Genomic DNA, 18,862 nt, shown 5'->3' with positions numbered 1-18,862 from the left:
CTTTTCACCCCCACATACACACTTGTAATGTTCTTTGGGAACTGAAACATGGGCTGAGCCCTCTCTGACAGGCAGTGAGCAACCCTACTTATATGTGACAGGTTCTTGGATAAATAACATAATTTAGTTAAACAAAAGGTAAAGGCAAAAGAGAAATAAAATTCATATTAGAAAGAGTCAAGAAAAACTCATTAACATTGGCAATCTGCCATTTCCCCCCATTAACCTCAATTAACCACACAGACTGCAGACTCTGACATACGATACAAAAAACCATGGCTGTATGAACTTGTAACATTTTGTGTTAAAAACCCAAAATAATAATTATCACAGCACATAATTCCGTTTTGAATTATTTGGAAGCTTTTTCCAAAAGACATGGGAGCTTTTACAAGCTGTAATATAAATGCTGAGTGATCATTCCCATAGATATGGGCCATCACCTATTTGGGGTGGTGGTACATGTGGATGCATTCACACACACTTCCATACACATTTCAGTTGTAGAGTTTTACCATCCAATAGACTAATATTGATTGATCCCCATCCGTATGCCAGTCACTTTGCTAGGTATGGAAGATACAAAGATTAGCCTAGGTTCCTATATTCTTTTAATGAACATTAAATTAATAAAAACATAGTTGTCCTGGAGAGGTCACAGTCTACTGAAGGAGACAAACATGTAAACAGAGTACAAAGTGATAAAGCTATAATGCAATTATTTATAAAGTCCTCCATAAAAGACCATAAGGAGTATATAACTCTTCACTTATTTGATACAGCAATTTTTCCCAAAGAGTTCTAAAAGATTCTAACCTCTCCTTTATTTCCACTTCTAGTTATAAAGGAAAAAAAATATTATGTGTTACTCCTAGTGAGGAAAAGGGGATTGCTCCCCCATTAAATCGTTACTGTGTTATAGAGGAAGAAATGGAGACACGCAACATTTTTAGAGACTTGCACAAAGTTGCTGCATTCATAAATGATTAAGCACAAATTTCTTCATTCTTGAGAGAGGTGGTACTTCTTCCCAAAGCACAGAAAGACCATGAAGTTCCACTAATTCAGACTATCGTTGAAGAGGATTTTACAGCAGTTGAAAATGCAAATTCTAGAATATTTCAGGAAACACGCATTTACTGCTTTCAAATCAACACATAAGGTTAATGAAACTATTAAAGTGTTGCCAAACAAAAGACCTGGTTGGACAGATTCTAATGAATAGTTACATAGGCTATTTGCAATTAGAACATCAAAATGGAGGTTGTTAAAATTAAAGTGCTTTGCAAATGGTTTGTCTCAAGTACATTAAATATTCCCCTGGGACCTTTCCACCCTATTAATTTACCTAGGTAGAACAAAGGTAAACTTCAACCAGACCCAGAACTATAACAAATTCGCAGATAGGTGGGATGAAAAATAATGAGGTTTTATAGTGTATACATAAATTTAGGACAAAAGGGAAGGATTTAATTATGTGGAAATTAACTGGAAAACGTGTGATATAAAAAGGGAGGAGGGTTGTCAGTCTTCTGATAACAGTCAAATCTCTTCGTAACAAGTGATATTTTTCCCAGATTTTTTTAAAATTGAGTTGTAAAACATTGCTCCTAACCAAGACCATGGATAGATCACAGAGCAAAGATGATCTTAAGAGAATGGCATGCCTACAAAGCACAAATGTGTTTTCAAGACTTTGCACATCCTCTGAGTAATTTGCACTTTCTCCAACCTTCTGATTTTATCTGTCATGTGAAAACAGATGTAGAAACAAATTATTTGCAGTGAAATAATTTCTAACGGGAGTGCAGCGGTGGTTTTCACACCTCTGGAGTGTATAGGAATTAAAGAACTTCATAGTGTTCATTTGAATAAATAGAAGGAAACTTAACTCTCACGGACTTGGTTATTACATTTTCAGACATTGTCGGAGGTGATGCATCTGAAAACAATAAGGTGTCCCTCTTGAATGTAATTATAAATAACATCCCAGTGCTGTTAGGACTTCCAATAAAAAAAAGCTAATGCACTGCTTTTTATAGATGGTTCTTCTGTTTTTTAAACAGCCCTGCTAAAGTGCAAGGTCCTATGCCAAGCACTTCATCTCTTCTGTTTGCTACCCAGAGCCTGTGAGGGAGTTAGATCTATCCCCATTTCAGAGACCACAAGACTTAGATCAGAGAAATTGTATAACTTGTCCTTGGTCACACAGCTAAGAAATCAGAGAGCCAAGATTTAAAACCAGACTCACTTTTCTCATTAATCTATCTCAGGCCCACCTACAAATCTGCTACTTTAACTTTTTCCACCTTCTCTGTCTGTTGGAATCTTGTTCACTATTTAGGGCCCAGTACAAATTCAACTATTCAGTTTATTCCCTTAAATTTTCCAGTCGCACGATTCAGCATTCATCTTTCCTTCTTTGGGGCACCTGGACTTGTCCAGGGTATGTATTAGATCACACCATGTATCATCACTATTTGCGTATGTGTCTGTCTCCCTCACTGAATGCTGTGGGGACCAACGTAAAGGCTTATTGTTGTATCCTCTTGTCTCTTCCCAATGTGCCTTGTGTCCAGATATGCTTTTGTGGTGAAGAGATAGCGTCGCCACAGAGGGGGTGTTTACCTCTGCTGCCTGAGGGCCAGATGGAGCCACGAGAGACATAACACAGTACAAGAAAGTTGCCAGAATGAAGAAGTCAAACTGTAGCTGAGATAAACCATTGTATTGGGGGTAGATACAAGGCATGTGTCCTATCTAAAATCAGAATAAACCTGGCAACCATGGGGTTTAGTCCTTTGCTGGGTGGATTCAGAATAGAACTCCGTAGCATTCAGGGGCTCCTGGGTGGCTCAGTCAGTTAAGCGTCTGCCTTCTGCTCAGGTCATGATCTCAGAGTCCTGGGATCGAACCCCGCATCAGGCTCCTCAACAGGGAGTCTGCTTCTCCTTCTCTCCCCAACCCCACCCCTGGTCATGCTCTCTCTCTCTCTCTCAAATAAATAAGTATTTTTTTAAAAAAGAACTTTGTAGAATTCAGTTGAAGACACACAGGAGACTATGGGTCAGGGACCCCCTATTTTATTGGCCTTTAAATTCTTTTGTATTTTTTTTTTAATTTTATTATGTTATGTTAGTCACCATACAATACATCATTAGTTTTTGATGTAGTGATCCACAATTCATTGTTTTCTTTTGTATTTTAAAATGCAGTATTTTTCATTGTGGGAGAACTAGACCATCTGGATAAGTAAAAAAAATATATATATATATATATATATATATATATATATAGATTACTTTAGCCCCATCACCCAGCAATAACAACTGTCTATATAGTGATTCTCACCCTTGGCTGAAGATCAGAATCACCTGGAGCTTTTTAAAAATCTCTATGCTCTGACCTCTGACCATCCCAAATAATTCAGAACTTCTGGTTGTGGGACCCTGCACCAGTGTATGTTAATGCTTCCCACGTGATTCCCAAAGCACAGCCAAGTGTGAAAACCAACCTTGGTCTAGAGCCAGGCTTCTCAAAATGTAGTGTACATACAGATCACCTAGGTCTGGGAGGAGCTTGCAACTCCTAGGTGATGCTGATGCTTCTAATCCATGCCACACTTTGAGCAGCAAGTATATATAATACCTTCTCGATAAAATTTAACAATGCATGGATGAAGGACTCCTGATGGATAAGTCTTTAAACAAGTTACTTAAACTGGAAGCATCAGTTTTGTTATCTCTCAGGTGACATTGGGAGTAGTAGACATTTTACAGTTTTTGTGGCCCAGATGTTTAGACACATTTGAGGGGAACTCTCAAGATGGGGAGGAAGCAGATTAGATCCTTGAATGCATACGATACAACAGGCATTATTTTTGGAGCTCATCATAAGAGTTACTTTATTTGAGCATTTAATATGCGCCGGGAACCAAACTAAGCATTTTAAATCAATTATTTAATTTAAGAAGACTCATGTTACCAATAAGGAAGATGCTGTTTAGAGAAGTCAAGTAACTTGTTGAAGACCATGCAGTTGCTGGGGGGCGGGACTGTCTAATGCCAAAGCCTGAGTGGTGGTCAGTGCACTGCAAACCAGTACCCCATAATGCTTCCCAGACTAGATCATCTCGGAGACCCATCCATATAGTGTCATCTAGATTTCCAGCCACAACTTCTTCCTTATTTTGATCATCTAATATTCAGAATTATGCAAAGAAAAATCTTGGCAGAAAGAGAAAGGGGGAGATGTGCACCATATTGCACATCTGAGCGCACACATCAGTGGTATGTTAATGGCACCTAAAGATGGCATCATTTCATACAACATCCTTAATATTGGTTCACCATCTGTAGCTTAATATCTCTGAAGAAATCCAATATGGCATTCAAGGTTTAGCTAAACCCCCTAGAGACTTCTTCAGGTGCATAAATCCTTCTTCATCTAGGCCAAACCAGAAGGTAGAGCCAGAGGGCTATGTGAGATTAGGAGGGAGCGCCATGAGGATTGGTGATGAGAAGAGAAACTCAGGGAAGAACAGATGGGTCTGGTAAGTATCCAGGTATTCTGGCAAAAGTAGACTCATACACAGCATCTCTAGTCCTGTGTGCACGTGTGTGTGTACATGTATGTGTGCATGTGTGTGCATGCATATGTGGGTGTGTGTGGCAGGAACACATGGTACAGAAGAGAATTATTCAGAGAAGAGGTCTTTGGAATATTCTCCATCATACAACATCTTCTTCATTATGCCTCCCTCGTTGGCCACTGTCTATCTTTCACCCTGATGACAAGTTACCTTGACCCCGATCCCCTAATCGATCTCATCTGTAATGAGTGGTACAGCAAGGGAGCAGGACTTGCCTGAACCTCAGAACTCTCCCTCCAGGCTATGGGCAACTCCATCTGTCAACTGGGCCTGAAGTGAAGGTACAAGGGTATGTACCAGCCTCAACACTCTTCCTGCACAAGCTGGCTTTTCCCCCTTTTCTACCTGTGGCAACTACAGCATCCTGTATCCAAGGGGGAAAGTGTTTCTGGCAGAAGAATCCTGCCTGTGATTTCCCTGCTGCTCAGGCAGACTTGAGAAATGCCATCCATTGGCTTGCAAAGAAAGAAACTGAAACTTATCTGTTATAGAAAACTATCAGCTCCGAACTACGTGTGACCCACAGGGTCTTCATACTTGGTTCAGGATGCACCCTCACTTACACAGTTTTAAAGCTTCTACTGGCATCTTCGAAGTCACTATTTATAAAGAAAAGCTCAAGTTGCAGAGTAAAGCTCCATCCGTGATTTCCCTGTCAGATTTTCTTAAGGAAATTTAATAGTAGCACTGTGTACTCCATCAAGCAACTCCAAATCTTTACACCTCATGAAACAACTCTTACTTAAAAAGCTTGTCTGCTCGAGCCAGTTTCCAGACCCTTTTTTTTAACCCTGTCATAACTGAGGCTTTAGCTCTTGTGTATATTTTATTTCTGGTGGTTCTTTTCTTTTTAAAGAAATATTGGTTAGGGGCACCTGGGTGACTCAGTTAAGTGTCCGGCTCTTGATTTCAGCTCAAGTCATGATCTCAGAGTCATGATATCGAGTCCCGCCTTGGGCTCTGCTCTCAGCGGGGAGTCTGCTTGAGCTTCTTTCTCTCCCTCTCCCTCTGCCCCTCCCCACCACACTTTCTCCCGCTCTCTCTCTCTTTCTCTCTCAAATAAATAAGTAAATCTTAAAAAAAAAAAAAGAAATATTGTTTAGTCTCAGAACACATAGTATCTGGTTGTTTCTTTAAAACAAACTTAATAGATGTCTTCACTCCTACTTTAATTTTTCCTATAAAAATCTTTGCATTTGAATTTGCATTTGCACTGCAATTTGCACGTATTGTGTGTCCATTTCATTCTCCAAATTCAGTGTACAGCCTTATGTCCACATGTAAATAATGCGGGCGACATTTCAAGGCTTCCTGATGGGCTGAATTGAAAGGTGGAAACGGAAGTTCTAGAAGTTGGGATCTTATGGAGAGACAATAAACATGAGAATAACTAAGGTTTTTTTTTTTTTTTTTTTTTCACTTAAAAACACACACTCATAGTTAACTGATGTTTTCATTTTCCTCCTTTTGAGAGACACGTGTGTGCTTAAGTGTTGATTTTGTGCAGCAAACGAAAACCATCAACAAAACAAAAAGGCAATCTACTGAATGAGAGAAGATATTTACAAATGGTATATCCAATAAGAGGATAATATTCAAAATGTATAAAAATTTTGTGGATAAATAAAAACCAGAACGCAGCCCCTCCTGTTCCTGCTTGGGTGACTCACCCACGTCCTGCTCAGCTGGGCTCAGGTCCACCAAGAAGAAAGTGGGGTCAGTGAGAGATCAGAGTATGATCTCCTTTTAATGTTTTTGTGTTATTGTAGACTCCTTGCACTGAAAAGAGACTTAGAACATTCCCAGGTAAGGAAATAGGGGCCTAGAGAAACCATGTCATTGCCTGGAATCTCATACCCAATAACTGACTGGGCTGAGATCAAGACCCAGGTCTCCTGGCTTCCAGGCAGGGGGCTTTGCTACCACTGCACATACTCATCTGCTAGGGAGACAGTGGAGAGGCTTCAGAATTAGCATTCCTGGTAGGAATGATGGCTTAATCGTTGGTGACCTTGAGCAACTTATTTAAATCAATTTCCTCCTATAGATGGAGTCAGAATAGTTCTTGTCTCTCGTCACTGTGAGATTCAATGAGAGCGTGCATGTGAGCTGTTTAGTACAGTGGCTGGTACATAGTACTCAACAAATGTGGGATACTATAAGATGATCATTTGCCCACCTTTCTGTGTAAATTAGATAGAAACCAGGATGTGGAAGACCATGGAAATAGCCACAAAGCCCCTGTGCGTAACATTAAAGATTAAAAAGCTGTCATCAACAGCTAAAAAATAAATAAATAAAAGTCTGTCAGGAATTGTTCTAAACACCTCCAACGTTCAGCATGAAAGAGAATTCCAAAAATTGGGAAGACCTTGAAATTATTCAAAGAATGAAATAGAGCATTCAGGTCACTTCAACTCCCGTGGTTTGGGACCATTATGGCCACTCTGTATAAAACAGCACTGAGCATTCTGGAAGGTTCATTCAAACAAGTTTTGCTTACAAGGTGCTAGCTTCTGTGTTATGTACCAAGACCATGAGGTGAATAAGATCTTTTTTTTACCTTTTTACTTGTATCATATTAGCAGTTCACTAATAAACAGAGCCACATATTGGGTGCCATGATAGTAGTTATATGTTTAATAGCTGTGACAAGTACTCCCGTAGGTTCCTGAGGTCAACTGGTAAACTCCCCAAAATCTCTGCCTTCTTGAGACTGTGGTCTAGAAGGGGATCCTGACCACTGATGGGTTACCTGAAACATGCTAGAGGGGAAGTCAGAGAACGCTTCAGGGATAGGGAACGTGTGAACTGTCTGGAAGGACAGTGAGGGGTTTACCAGCTAGCTGGGGGTAGGCGCGGAGAAGTGGAGAGCAGAGGAAATGGAGGTGAGAAAGACAGACTAAGTACTAATTGTAGCTCACAGGGATGATAATTCTAGTTGTGTTTTTTTGATACTAAACTCAGCTTCCAACAGTCCTGGAAAATTATGCTGAAGCAGCTAAGACCTGCATTGCTTCAAGTAGCACTTAAAGAAAATGTGAATGTCACAGCAGTTAGATTACACAGCTGCGACCCAGGACACCCACAGGGAGAAAAGGCTGGGGGAAGATGTCATCTCACAAGTATGGCTTCTCTGACCATAACTACTTAGAACACTCTAAGTTCTCTTTTGAACAGGCAGTGACATTTTCGTGCTCGGGCTGTTTCTCAGAGAGATTGTGAGAGCCCCCGTCTCCACAACAAAAAATTAAAACTAGTCATTTTTAAAGTAATTGCATGGTTCCAGCCATATGCTCCCCCCCCCCCTTTGTGAGTATCATTCACTTAGGATTGGCATAATTCCCCTCCTAAATTGGAGGTTTGCATATGTAATTTTATCAAATGATGTGTTTGTTTATATCTCCAAACCACATTCAAAAGCTCGCCTATGATTTATCTTTGAAATTCAATTTCATCATGTCAGTCCCCAATTTACTGTGCCCAGTGGGTCTTCAGTTACATGTGTGATGTACAGGCCTTCTCTCCTGCAGAGATTACACAGTGGGGTTGTCTTCCACGGTGATGCATCAGAAGAGCTGAAGAGAGAGAGAGGGTGCTCTGTTTTCTTCTCTGCCCTCTTTTAAGGCCCAGCTACATTCAGCTACCACAGAATTGTTAAAAATGAAGATGCAGCATTGGCTATTTTGACGATTTCCTCTGAACCATGAGGATGGCTCACTGCATTCCCTTCTGACTGAAAAACAGAGCTGCTGAGTACCAGAGCTCATCCAAGTATGTCTCTTTAGGAGAAGAGCGCCCTTGCCCCTTCTTGGTGTAGCTGGTTCCGTCTTGATAACAAGGATTATTTCCTAGTTCAAATAACTACCAGTTGTGGCTTTAACCCCAAAACGTCCTGTTCATTATTTTTATGTCCCTGACTCCCCGTGGACAAACCTGATTACCCCATTCATCCCAACCCCTCTTCATGCCTGATTCCTAAACTAACTTATCCATCTGTTCATTCATTCATTTATTTTTGATTGTCTGTCTTCTCCAAACATGAGGAGCTTGTTAAAATCTAAAAGGCAGAGTTTATGATCTCCTCCTGATTTTTAAACAGCTTTACTGACATGTAATTTACATGCAAAGACATCCACCCATTTGAACTATACAATTCAGTGGTTTTCAGGATGTGTATGGAACTGTGCAACCATCACCTCAATCTGTAATTTTAGAGCCTTTTCATCACCCTGGAAGAAACCTTGTCCCCACGAATAGCATTTCCTGTCCTCCACCCCACCTCATCTGATTTCCCACCAATTTTCACTTTTGACTTAGATTTTTTTTTTACCTGCCTTTTACCGTCTGTCTGTGAAAATAAAGATAACGGAAACACAGAGAACTAAAACCTACAGAGGTTTTCCTGCCTTTCTTCCAGGAAGAGAGACTGCTTGGATTTCTCATGGCTCCAGGTTCACGGTTGTGTGTTTCAGACTTTTCAGGAAGGCTCTCTTTCTCCGTTGGCTGATAAAAATGTGAAAAACACATCCTGGTCACGGGATGCCGATGACAGGGGAGCCACACTGCTCTCTCAGTCCCACATAAGCATTGTGCAAATAAGTGGCTTTCCTTAAAAAAAAAGAAAAGAAAGAAAAGAAATCACCCTAAGACGAATCAGGAGAGGAAGGCTGACCCTTCCCTGTGCACAGGGGGCCACGGCTGCCTGACCCAGTGAGGATGGGACACAAGTGTCCTCGGAGGGACAGAGGGCAAAGGGGTTCTGGTCTTTTGTGCCTGGAAGAGCAACAGGCACCCAACAGAGTGAAGGCTGACGGCCCTTTCATCCATGTATAGCTTCCCTCTAACAAGTGTTTCTCATTCTCATTGTGACCTCTCACAGAGCATGCCCCCTGAGGAGGTGGGGAGATTCACAAAAGCCTCCCTTCCCTTCCTGAGAAGACAGTTACTTCTCACTTGGAAAGTGCCATCATGATATGTGACCCTGTCGGATAGAACGGCCTGGAAGTGAAGGCGTCAGATTTGTGTGTGAGACACCCCTTGGTGTGACCACACTGACCCTTAGTCAGTCCAAACCAGAGAGCTGTGCTCCCCTTTATTCCTCCTTTATCACGTCAGCCACCGGGGCACTCACACCATCTCTGTCTCCCCCTCATTCATCCCCGACCCCCCGTACACACTGAGCCAGATGCTAAAGCAGCTCGATGCATTTCATTCCTGGATGTGGCTGGGCAGAAAAATTAATGTCAATAAAAAGTCATGCTGAGACTCAACAAAGGAGAGTGAAATGGCACAGAGCCTTCTTTTAGAATTAGAGAACGCGTTCAGACATCAACCCAAGAGACTTGGACACAGTAAATGAGGGATGGAGTGGGGCACAGAATTTGAGTTTTTGAGTTTCCCTGGGGGGACTCTTATGGGCAGCTAGGGAAGAGAAGTTACTGATTCTCCCACTTGAAATTCTTGATACCAGTCTTCTCTCCGAAATCTCAGACAGTAGCTCATGTCTGTATCCCAGAGTACCTAGCACTGCCCCATTCTCACAGAGGCACTCAGTAAGTGGTTTCAGATGAATACAAGAAGCATGCACCCCCAATCCACCTATAGATACTCTCTTGGCACACAAAACAGTACCTTCCTGAACAAACACATTCTAAGTCTGCAGCGAAACTGAAGACTAGAATATAAATAATCTCCTCTACAGCAACTTTTGTCAACTGAGCATTAATGAAGTTCCCATTCTTTGTTGTAGGCCAGTGGCTCGGAGGGCGGCAGGGCTTCAGGATGAAAAGGCAGACCCTTCCCATGAAGGAACTCTGTGAACTTGTCTAGTGGGGAAATACACACACGTGAACAATGGATTATAGCACAGAGCAAAGAACCGTGACGGAAGAGTACACTGGTTGTGTTGGGACGTACCAGATGGGCACCTAACCCTGGAAGACAGGTCACCTCTCTAACATCTGAGCTAAGTTTGAACCACCTAGAGGTGAAGCAGTGGGGGTGGGGCATGTTCCAGAAAGAATTCATGGAAAGGCAGATCATTTGCACAGTGGGAACACAACTTTCCCTCCCATGGGGAGTGTGGACAGATGAGAGTGAAGGGGACTGGGGCCACTTTGTAAAGAGCCATGCTACCCCCAGTGGGATTTTATTTTGAAAGCCATTTCACCTCCTGGGGCCTCTTCTTGGCTTTCTCTAAAGTCTGCGTGCTCCCACCCACCACGTACGTGTAAAACAAAAGCTGAAGGTCATGAATTCCTCAGCAGATCTTGGTAAAATGCCTTTTCCATACTTCCCATACCTCACTAGTGTGGGGAGTGAGCTTGACATGTGATATTCCCTGCTCTTTTCCGTCCATCAGCACAGGTGGCAAATCAGCCCCATCTGTAGTCTTTTGTCTTCAGGGACAGTGTAGCACCAAGAAATGGAATATAAATTTGACCTCCTAATTGCCATTTGACAATAATAATAATAAAGCTGCAAAAGACAAATTGGTGCAATAAGCTGGGCAGCCTTGAAGGTTGTGTCTTCTCATTGTCTTTTCTTTGTCTTTGTACTCAAAGGGGCGATTCATTTATGGGAAACACCATTCAAAGGAAAGATACAGAGATATTTCCCATGTGGGACTGATTTTGTGTAAAGATTTCAACACATAAAACAAAATGATAAAATTACAGTGTGAGGTCTTCGGTATAGAAGTTATTAAATTTGAAATAATTATGTGTACAAGAGCTATTACCGAAGTAACCTTCTTTGTCAAGGGTAACAAAAAATTATATCAGCATTAAAAAGTTAAATAAGAAAGTGCTGTTTCATAGCCTGATTCTGATCAGCATCAACAACCCGTTAGTGTTCAAGAACTCTGAAATCTTTAATGAGGTTCTTGCTGTAGAATTTCCGTCGTATGCAAATGAATCATTGAAATTCCTCATTATCAGGAGAACAATGGTCCTTCAGTGAGGTTTTACATCCCCGGAGTGATTACAGTACCTAACTGAGGTAAACAGAACCAGAACAAATTTTTCAGGTTTTCTTCGTAAATTTTATTTTGTTTTAAGAATAATTCAGAGATCATCTTGATGGTCACTGGAGATGGGAGAGTTGCTCTTCCCTGTCATTTTTGCTTTTCCTTTAACTGGATTTGCTTCCCGTGCTCAGTAAGCTACTTGCCCTGGATATTTAAAAGTCAAATATTCTCATTTCTACGCAGGTCTGATTACAACAACGTCACGGAAATTGGATCGAGAACAGCAGGCAGAACATTTTCTGGAGGTAAGTGCAGAGAGGGAATGCACATTCATGAACACCGACTTTCACTGAACTTCTTTAACCTTCAGTGTAAACTAGAACTTCAGCATATTTGAACTGTGGATTCCAAAATGAAGCTATTTCTCTTGGGTTGATTGGTTCTGACGGTGGAGATTTGTGGTTCATCCCTCCGGACACGCTCCTGTGTGCTGAGCAGGGGTGGACGAGCAGCCTTTGCCTTCCTCTGAAAACAAGCAGATGCATCAACATCTCTGCCTTGACTTCAGGTCCCTTTGTCAATCATCAGAAAAGAAGGTTCAGGAACAGAGCCCTGGGAGCCTCCCGGGCCCCAGGATGCGAAGAGAGAAAGCAAAAGCGCTGTGGTCAGAGTGAAGTACATCGTTTGTGGAGACGCAAGTTGCTTTGCTTCTCATTTCCTTTCTGGGGAGAGGGTTGAGGAAGGAGAAGCCTGCTAGCTGATTCACTGCCTGAGATGACGGTGTCTGAAACCGTAAAATGTACTCCTATAATTCATTAAGACAGAAACAGCAACAATATAAACTGTAAGAGTGTTATTTATGGAGGGGGGAAAAAAAACACCATAAGGCAAGAGATGAGAAAATAGATAGGAAAGAGCTTCGTGGAACATTCTTTCTATACATATCGATTATCTTTATTGGGAAGCTTGAAGTCTGGATGGTATGTATGGCACTGGGATTTCAGTGTGACAGTCTGATACAGAACAGATGACAATGCTTGGAAGTTAGGGCTTTGTTAAGGTTTTATCACACATCCGCGCTTCTAAAATGGTCTGTTAGTCCGTAAGAATCACTTACTGGAATCCGCATGTCCTACACACACACACACACGCACACGCACGTGCACACACATGCACACACACACTTCAAATCTCTCCTGTTGTTTTCCTTTAAATCAGTTCACCAGCAGTGATTTATTTAACAAGCACTGGACTAGGGAGTGGTGCCTAAGGACCCTGGACCTTCCCTGCCATGATTAGCTTGCATGGCTAAAAGCTGTTTAATTGCCCTGGACCTCAGTTTCCCCTACTGTGAAATGTGGCAAATAATTACCACTCCATATACCTCAAAGGATTGCTATTAGGATCAACCCTTATATTTTATATCAAAGTTCTTTTAAATCTCTTAAAGCATTATACATAATAAAGGAGTATTATTATTATCATGTAGCACTGTGATAATCCTTTTAAAACATTGCTATCATCTCATAAAGATGAAAGACTCCAGGCTGCCAAAAAATAATTATTATAATTCTTTTTTCGAAATCATACTACTGGGCTGCAGTTTGTATCTAGTCCAGAATTAGAGGACATTTGCCAGAACAATAACACCTTATATTATATTTATGTGCTCCTTTTCTTTGCAACAGAGGCCAGGACTCCTGGGGAGGTGGTGTTCTCAGATAGTTGAGCCCATTACCTGCCCGCAGGGAAAAAGAGGGCATCTCATTAGCTGGGGAATCTGCCCGAGATCACTTACTGCCTTGTCCCTGGAAAGGGTGGTGTCTTCGAGGGGGGGGTTGGTGCAGAGTGTGACTTTAGGGAAGAATGTTTTCCAGGCATTTGAATTTACTTCCCAGAAGAATCCTTAACTGTTTTGCATCCTTTACAGATTTACATAAATACCAAATATTTCCATCCTTTAGGGTAACACCAATGCATCTGGCTCATCATTTCTCAGTACCTGGTATTAATCTGCCTAGGAAAGTGGTGCCAAATAGCCGCTAGCCACCTCTGAGAGTTGTTGGGAGAACTATGTGTCTAACATCTGGTCTGGGATCTGGCACTAAGTAGGTGCTCAGTAAAGTGTCGCTGTACCTGTTGCGGTTTTAATTATCGTATAGTGTCATGATACCTAAACCTCCCAAACATTCAACTTCATCTCCACACTCCAGGACAGAGAGTAGCTCCAAGGCAGCTGACATGCAGAAAGGAGGCTCTGACAGCAGCCGCTGGACTTGGCCTGGGTCCCAGGGTCTGCCCTGCGCGCTGGAGATACAGAGTAAACAGGGAGGGGCAGGGGGCACATAATAAATGAATAAAGGCTGTAAGTTCAGATACAAGCTCTCCGAGGCCACTCAAAGACGTTTCCAGGATAGTGCCTAAAAGTGGGGATGGTAGTCAACATCCAATAGACTGGTCCGGAGGGCCCCTTTGAGTAGGTGACGTTTGGTGACATGAAGCCAAGATTCTGTTCAAGGCCAGTGTGATCACCCAGGCCCGTGTGATTAAGGGTGTAAAGGTGGAGGTGGGTAAAGCTGATAGGAAATGAAGTTGCACAAGGCAAACAGGGCTGTACTAACGACGATGCATTTTTTCCTAAGTGCAGTAGAAAGCCAGTAAGCCAGGGTGACGTGATATGCTTGCCAGTGTAAGCTACTCAGCTGAGCAGAAATGGGCTGGGGCAGGGCACAGGTAGTGGGGAGACTCTGGGGGCTTTCTAGAAGGATCCATGTGAGACATGAAGATGGGTTTGGATGAAGGCTGTTAACAAAATAACTAGAGAAGACAGTTAAGGTTCTAGAAACAAACTTCGGCATTTCACAAAGCAGACTGCCTCCACTCAGTAGCTGCAAAATGGGGTGGAAGGCAGGAAGCTTTCACAGGTTGAAGAGTAAAGAACAAATAAGAGAAAAACTGAAAAATATCTGACTGGCTGGGGCCACATAGCCCATAGCCAACCTTGTTTGGGGTGAGAAAGAACAAAGAAGTAAGGATAGAGCCCAGAGTTGGCTTGGCATTTGGGGACTGACTGACTGGATATCCTTTGGTTCTGGTCAAACAGAGCACTTCCGGAGGCACAAAAGTTATCTAAGTTTCGGTTTGCTGAGGTGGCACCTTGGACAGCAATGGTTCCATCTTGGGCCTTGAAATTTATTTCAACCACGGTAAAGGCAGTGGATCTAAGGGAAGGGTCTGATACAAACCCCATCATGATTCTGGCCAACAGGCGGCACGCTGGCTTTTCTAAATTCTCAGAATGGAGCTCTGAAACACCGTGGGTCAGCCGAACCAATCTGACTGGCCCCAAGCACCCACCATCACTCTGCACGTCTCCCAGGATCCCCATCATTTGTGCTCTTTCTTTTAGTCACCTCTGCGGCTGAGGTTTTCAAACACCAGCTAATCTCAGTCTCCCTCTCTCTCCCCCAGTCTCTCTATCTCCCTTGCTCTCTCTGTCTCTCCCATGCACACTAACTCTTGCTGTCATCTTCTGAATTGTACAGTCATGAATCCTGCATAACTTGGCTGTGACATTCATTTCTTTTTTTCTGGATGGACCATGGAAAGGATATTGCTTTAACTCAGTCCTCCAAAAACTGAGCAAAATAATATCATTCAGAGTGCGGAATAGAGTTCTCTGCTGTACACAGATTTTTGTAACTGCTGGTACATTGTATTGTGTGAGTTTTAAATGGTGGGTGTGGGTAATTAACCTCCTGGAGAGCCTTTAATTGCCAAGATAACCCTGCGCTCCTCTTAAACTCATATTAACCTTCTGGCTCTATTTCATATCTCTCCTTCCCAATAAAACAAAATTGACTCTTCTTGAAAGGAACCATTTAGAGGCTGACCTGGTAGGTACACTTCTGAATGGGTAACCAGAAGGGCATTGAGGATTTGTTTCTGGTTTGCTATCCCCATGATAGAAGGTGCTTTAATTGTATACCGCTGGTACTCTGCCTGTACATTGAATTAAGATATTTAGCTTGACCACGTATGGGCTGTAAGGGTTTTTGAGTCTGTAAGCGTTCACTTTCCATCTCTGATGATAAGAGGACAGTGGTCACTATCAGAATCCAAGGGATTTGCTAAAGAAAGAAGAGCAGCGAAGAACTGTAGGAAGATTCACAAGTACAGCTTACTCTTTTTTTGGTGAATTCTAAGTGTTCACTCTTGCCTAATATGAAGTCCGTTATGTGTAAACATTGGAGTGGTCTTCTGTCCCTACTATAAAATCCAAAAATATGGGATTTTTAGCTCACTTACTCTAAGTCATATACATTCCTCGATAGCCTTTTATGATTGTAGCAGAGGTAGAAGGCTAATTCGGGCAAACAGATGCAGGAAGTGATAACAAATGCATAAACTAAATAGTGAATTAATGTTTTAGCTTAACAGTTATGACTTTAGCCCCCCTCACTATCAGAGAAGACAGCTGCGTAAAAGGAATCATTGCAGGCAATAAATGCAGGGATCGTTGACCCCGTTCCTGCATCTGCAAGGTGGGGATAACAATCCCTAACACAGACTTGGTGTGAAGAGTTATGGGATGACAGGTGAAAAGTGCTCAGGACGCCGACGGTCAGCCAGCGAGTGTTCTGTGAACAGGGGCGGCTGTTGTCAGTTCTCTGTCTTCCTTCTCTGTCTTCCTTATTCTACCCTAGATGAGGTGATGGATGGCAGTTTAGGACACCATGAAGTTCATGGGCTTGGAGACAAATAATGGAATACGCTGCCTCTTTCCATCTGCCTTGCCAAGTTAACTTTGATCCCCCATTTCCTTATCTGTAAAGCAGGGGTCAGTGATCCCTACCTCTTCGATGAAACACGCAGAGGGCCCGGCACACATAGACACTGCTAAACCTTTGTCTCTCCCTCCCTCTCCCCCATCCCCACCCTTCTCCCCTTGTCCTCAACAAACACCTTGTCAATTCCCTTTCTTTTTCAGTCCTGGCCCCAGTATTTTGAATAGCTTAGAGCAGTTCAATTATTCTTAGAAGATATAGCCACTTAAATAATCCTGTAGTTCTGGCTTAATTATGTGTGAATCTTTATCTTGCATGCTGAAAGAGTATTATTTGCCTCCCTTTTGATCTTGAAATGCTTCTCTGTTCAGGGCTGGATGGTTCTGATAAAAGTCTTCCAAAGAGAGCAGAGAGCGTGATTTTATTTGCAAATCAGAAAAGATGACAAGGCCCAGTAACCAGCATAAAGACAAGGGATGGGAAATTTTGTTGTGTGTGTATAACTTGAAGTAGTCCAGAGAACATGGCGAGATTTTAGAGTGCGGTGGTATAAATAACAAAACACATTACAGAGGGATATACACTAGAGCTATAAGAATGTAAATTATGTACTATCTGTCCCTTTAGCATATCATCCATTGTCCTCTGTAAGGTACGTCTCAAATGACTGTTTTTCTTCCTGTTTGAAATTCTCATCCCTTTTATAGTCTTATTTTCTAAGGAAAAACAAGTACTGTTCTTTGGTAAGTTTTTGTAACATTTCCTCTTTCCTTAGGATGCAAATTGATCTCTTCGGTGAGCGCACATCCTTAGTGGTTTCTTCTTTGGTGAGCCTCTGCTCTTGAAATGATGGTAATTTCTGGTGGTGAAGAATTGCAGGCCTATTTCAACCCACTAAGCAGTCCATAGTTTGATGATTTAACTACAAGAGAAATGGAAGTTTCTCTCATTAGATTCTTCTTTCTGCCACCTTCAAGAAACTTTGCAGAAAGTACCAAGAGGCCTTGGAAAAAGATGGTCCATCCGTGCACATAACACAGACACTGGCCTCGGATGGAGAGTCGGTCCTCACTTCTGTTTCTTCCTGTGTTGTACCTACTTTGACAGAGTTCATGTAAATTCACTGTTTTTTCTTCCTGTCTTAAAAGCTTTATTACATGCTGATTCTGGGCCTGGCATTGGGCGAGACACCAAGCTTCTGTTACTAGAGTGAGTATATTTTGCCCACTGAACATTTTTTTCTTCGTCTTTCACAGTGAGGTCATTAGAGTCTAACCTGCTGTTTATTCATGAGCTACTGTAGTTGGCTGCTGTCTTGTTATCAAGGGGCTGTTTTTCAGTCATATCATCCAGACACTTCTCCTGCATTATACAGATGCAGAAACTGAGACTTAGGAAAGGTAAGAGAGAGCCAAGGTCACACAATCACTTCATAGTAGTGTCCAGGACAGGTCTTCTTCTCTTCACAGAACAGTATGGCCCAACACATGCATCAGCACATTGAAATGTGGCCAATGGAATCATCTTTTCCCACTCTTGGTTCACAGCAGATTTACCCAGGTGTCAGGTCAGCCCACCCTTAAGCATCAGCATAGATGGATATGAAAAGAGGAGGTTTTCTCTTAGACTCTTTGGTTATCCATTTACCACTCCCTCAGCTGCTCCTCCGTACCCACTCCTCTGCCGTTCACTGCCTGCCCAGCTCTGGACAGGGGTTCACCCTGCTGGCTACCACCCCAAGCTCCAGGACCAAGTCCACCTGAGAGGATGCTGTGGCCACACTGTGTGCACCAGCTTGGACACCAGTGGAAGAATAGACCAGGTGTTACAGGCTGAATCGCCTATGTTGAAAGCCATATGTTGAAGTCCTAAACCCCAGGATCTCAGAAGGTGACTATATTTGGAGTCTTTAAAGAGGTAATTAGTTGAAATGAGGCCATGATGGTGGGCCCTAATCCAGTATGACTGGTGTCCTTATCAGAAAAGGAAATTTGGATGCAGACCCATTCAGAGGCAAAAATCATGTGAAGACCCAGAAGAAGACAGCCATCTACAAGCTAGGGAGAGAGGCCTCAAGAAACCAACCCTGTCAACACCTTGACCTCAGATTTCTAGCTTCCAGAACTGTGAGAAAATAAATTTCTGTTGTCATTTGTCATGGCCGCCCAAGCTCACTACTGCAGGAGGCAGACTTCATTCACGGGCCCACCCCTGCCCCTTTCTCCTCATACCACCCCCTCACAAGGCTATAGAGACAGACCCAACTTTATTTACTGAAGGATGGGGCAACTACAAATACAGTATAGCAGGAAAAAAACCTCCACCTAAATCTGGTTATTTCCGTGTTCCACACTCCATAACTACAAATGAGAAGTATCCCCAAGTTAAAATAATTCACAGAAGGCTCCCTCACAATGTACACTGGTTTCTAACTGCTTCTTTCCCCTCAAGTGC

At 42.4% G+C, this 18,862-nt stretch overlaps 1 protein-coding gene across 1 annotated transcript in view; it reads left to right on the top strand.

Annotated features, from left to right (window-relative positions):
* The window catches only part of FAT3 (FAT atypical cadherin 3), a 524,400-nt gene that overhangs the window by 334,244 nt on the left and 171,294 nt on the right, over positions 1-18,862 (top strand). The window contains 1 exon segment of the mRNA XM_035009400.1: positions 11,865-11,926. Coding sequence (XP_034865291.1) covers positions 11,865-11,926 — 62 coding nt within the window.

The sequence above is a fragment of the Mirounga leonina genome, unplaced genomic scaffold (assembly GCF_011800145.1).
Source record: "Mirounga leonina isolate KUSES-001 unplaced genomic scaffold, KU_Mleo_1.0 Mir_153, whole genome shotgun sequence".
Taxonomy (NCBI): domain Eukaryota; kingdom Metazoa; phylum Chordata; class Mammalia; order Carnivora; family Phocidae; genus Mirounga; species Mirounga leonina.
This window is presented reverse-complemented; position numbering and strand designations above follow the sequence as displayed.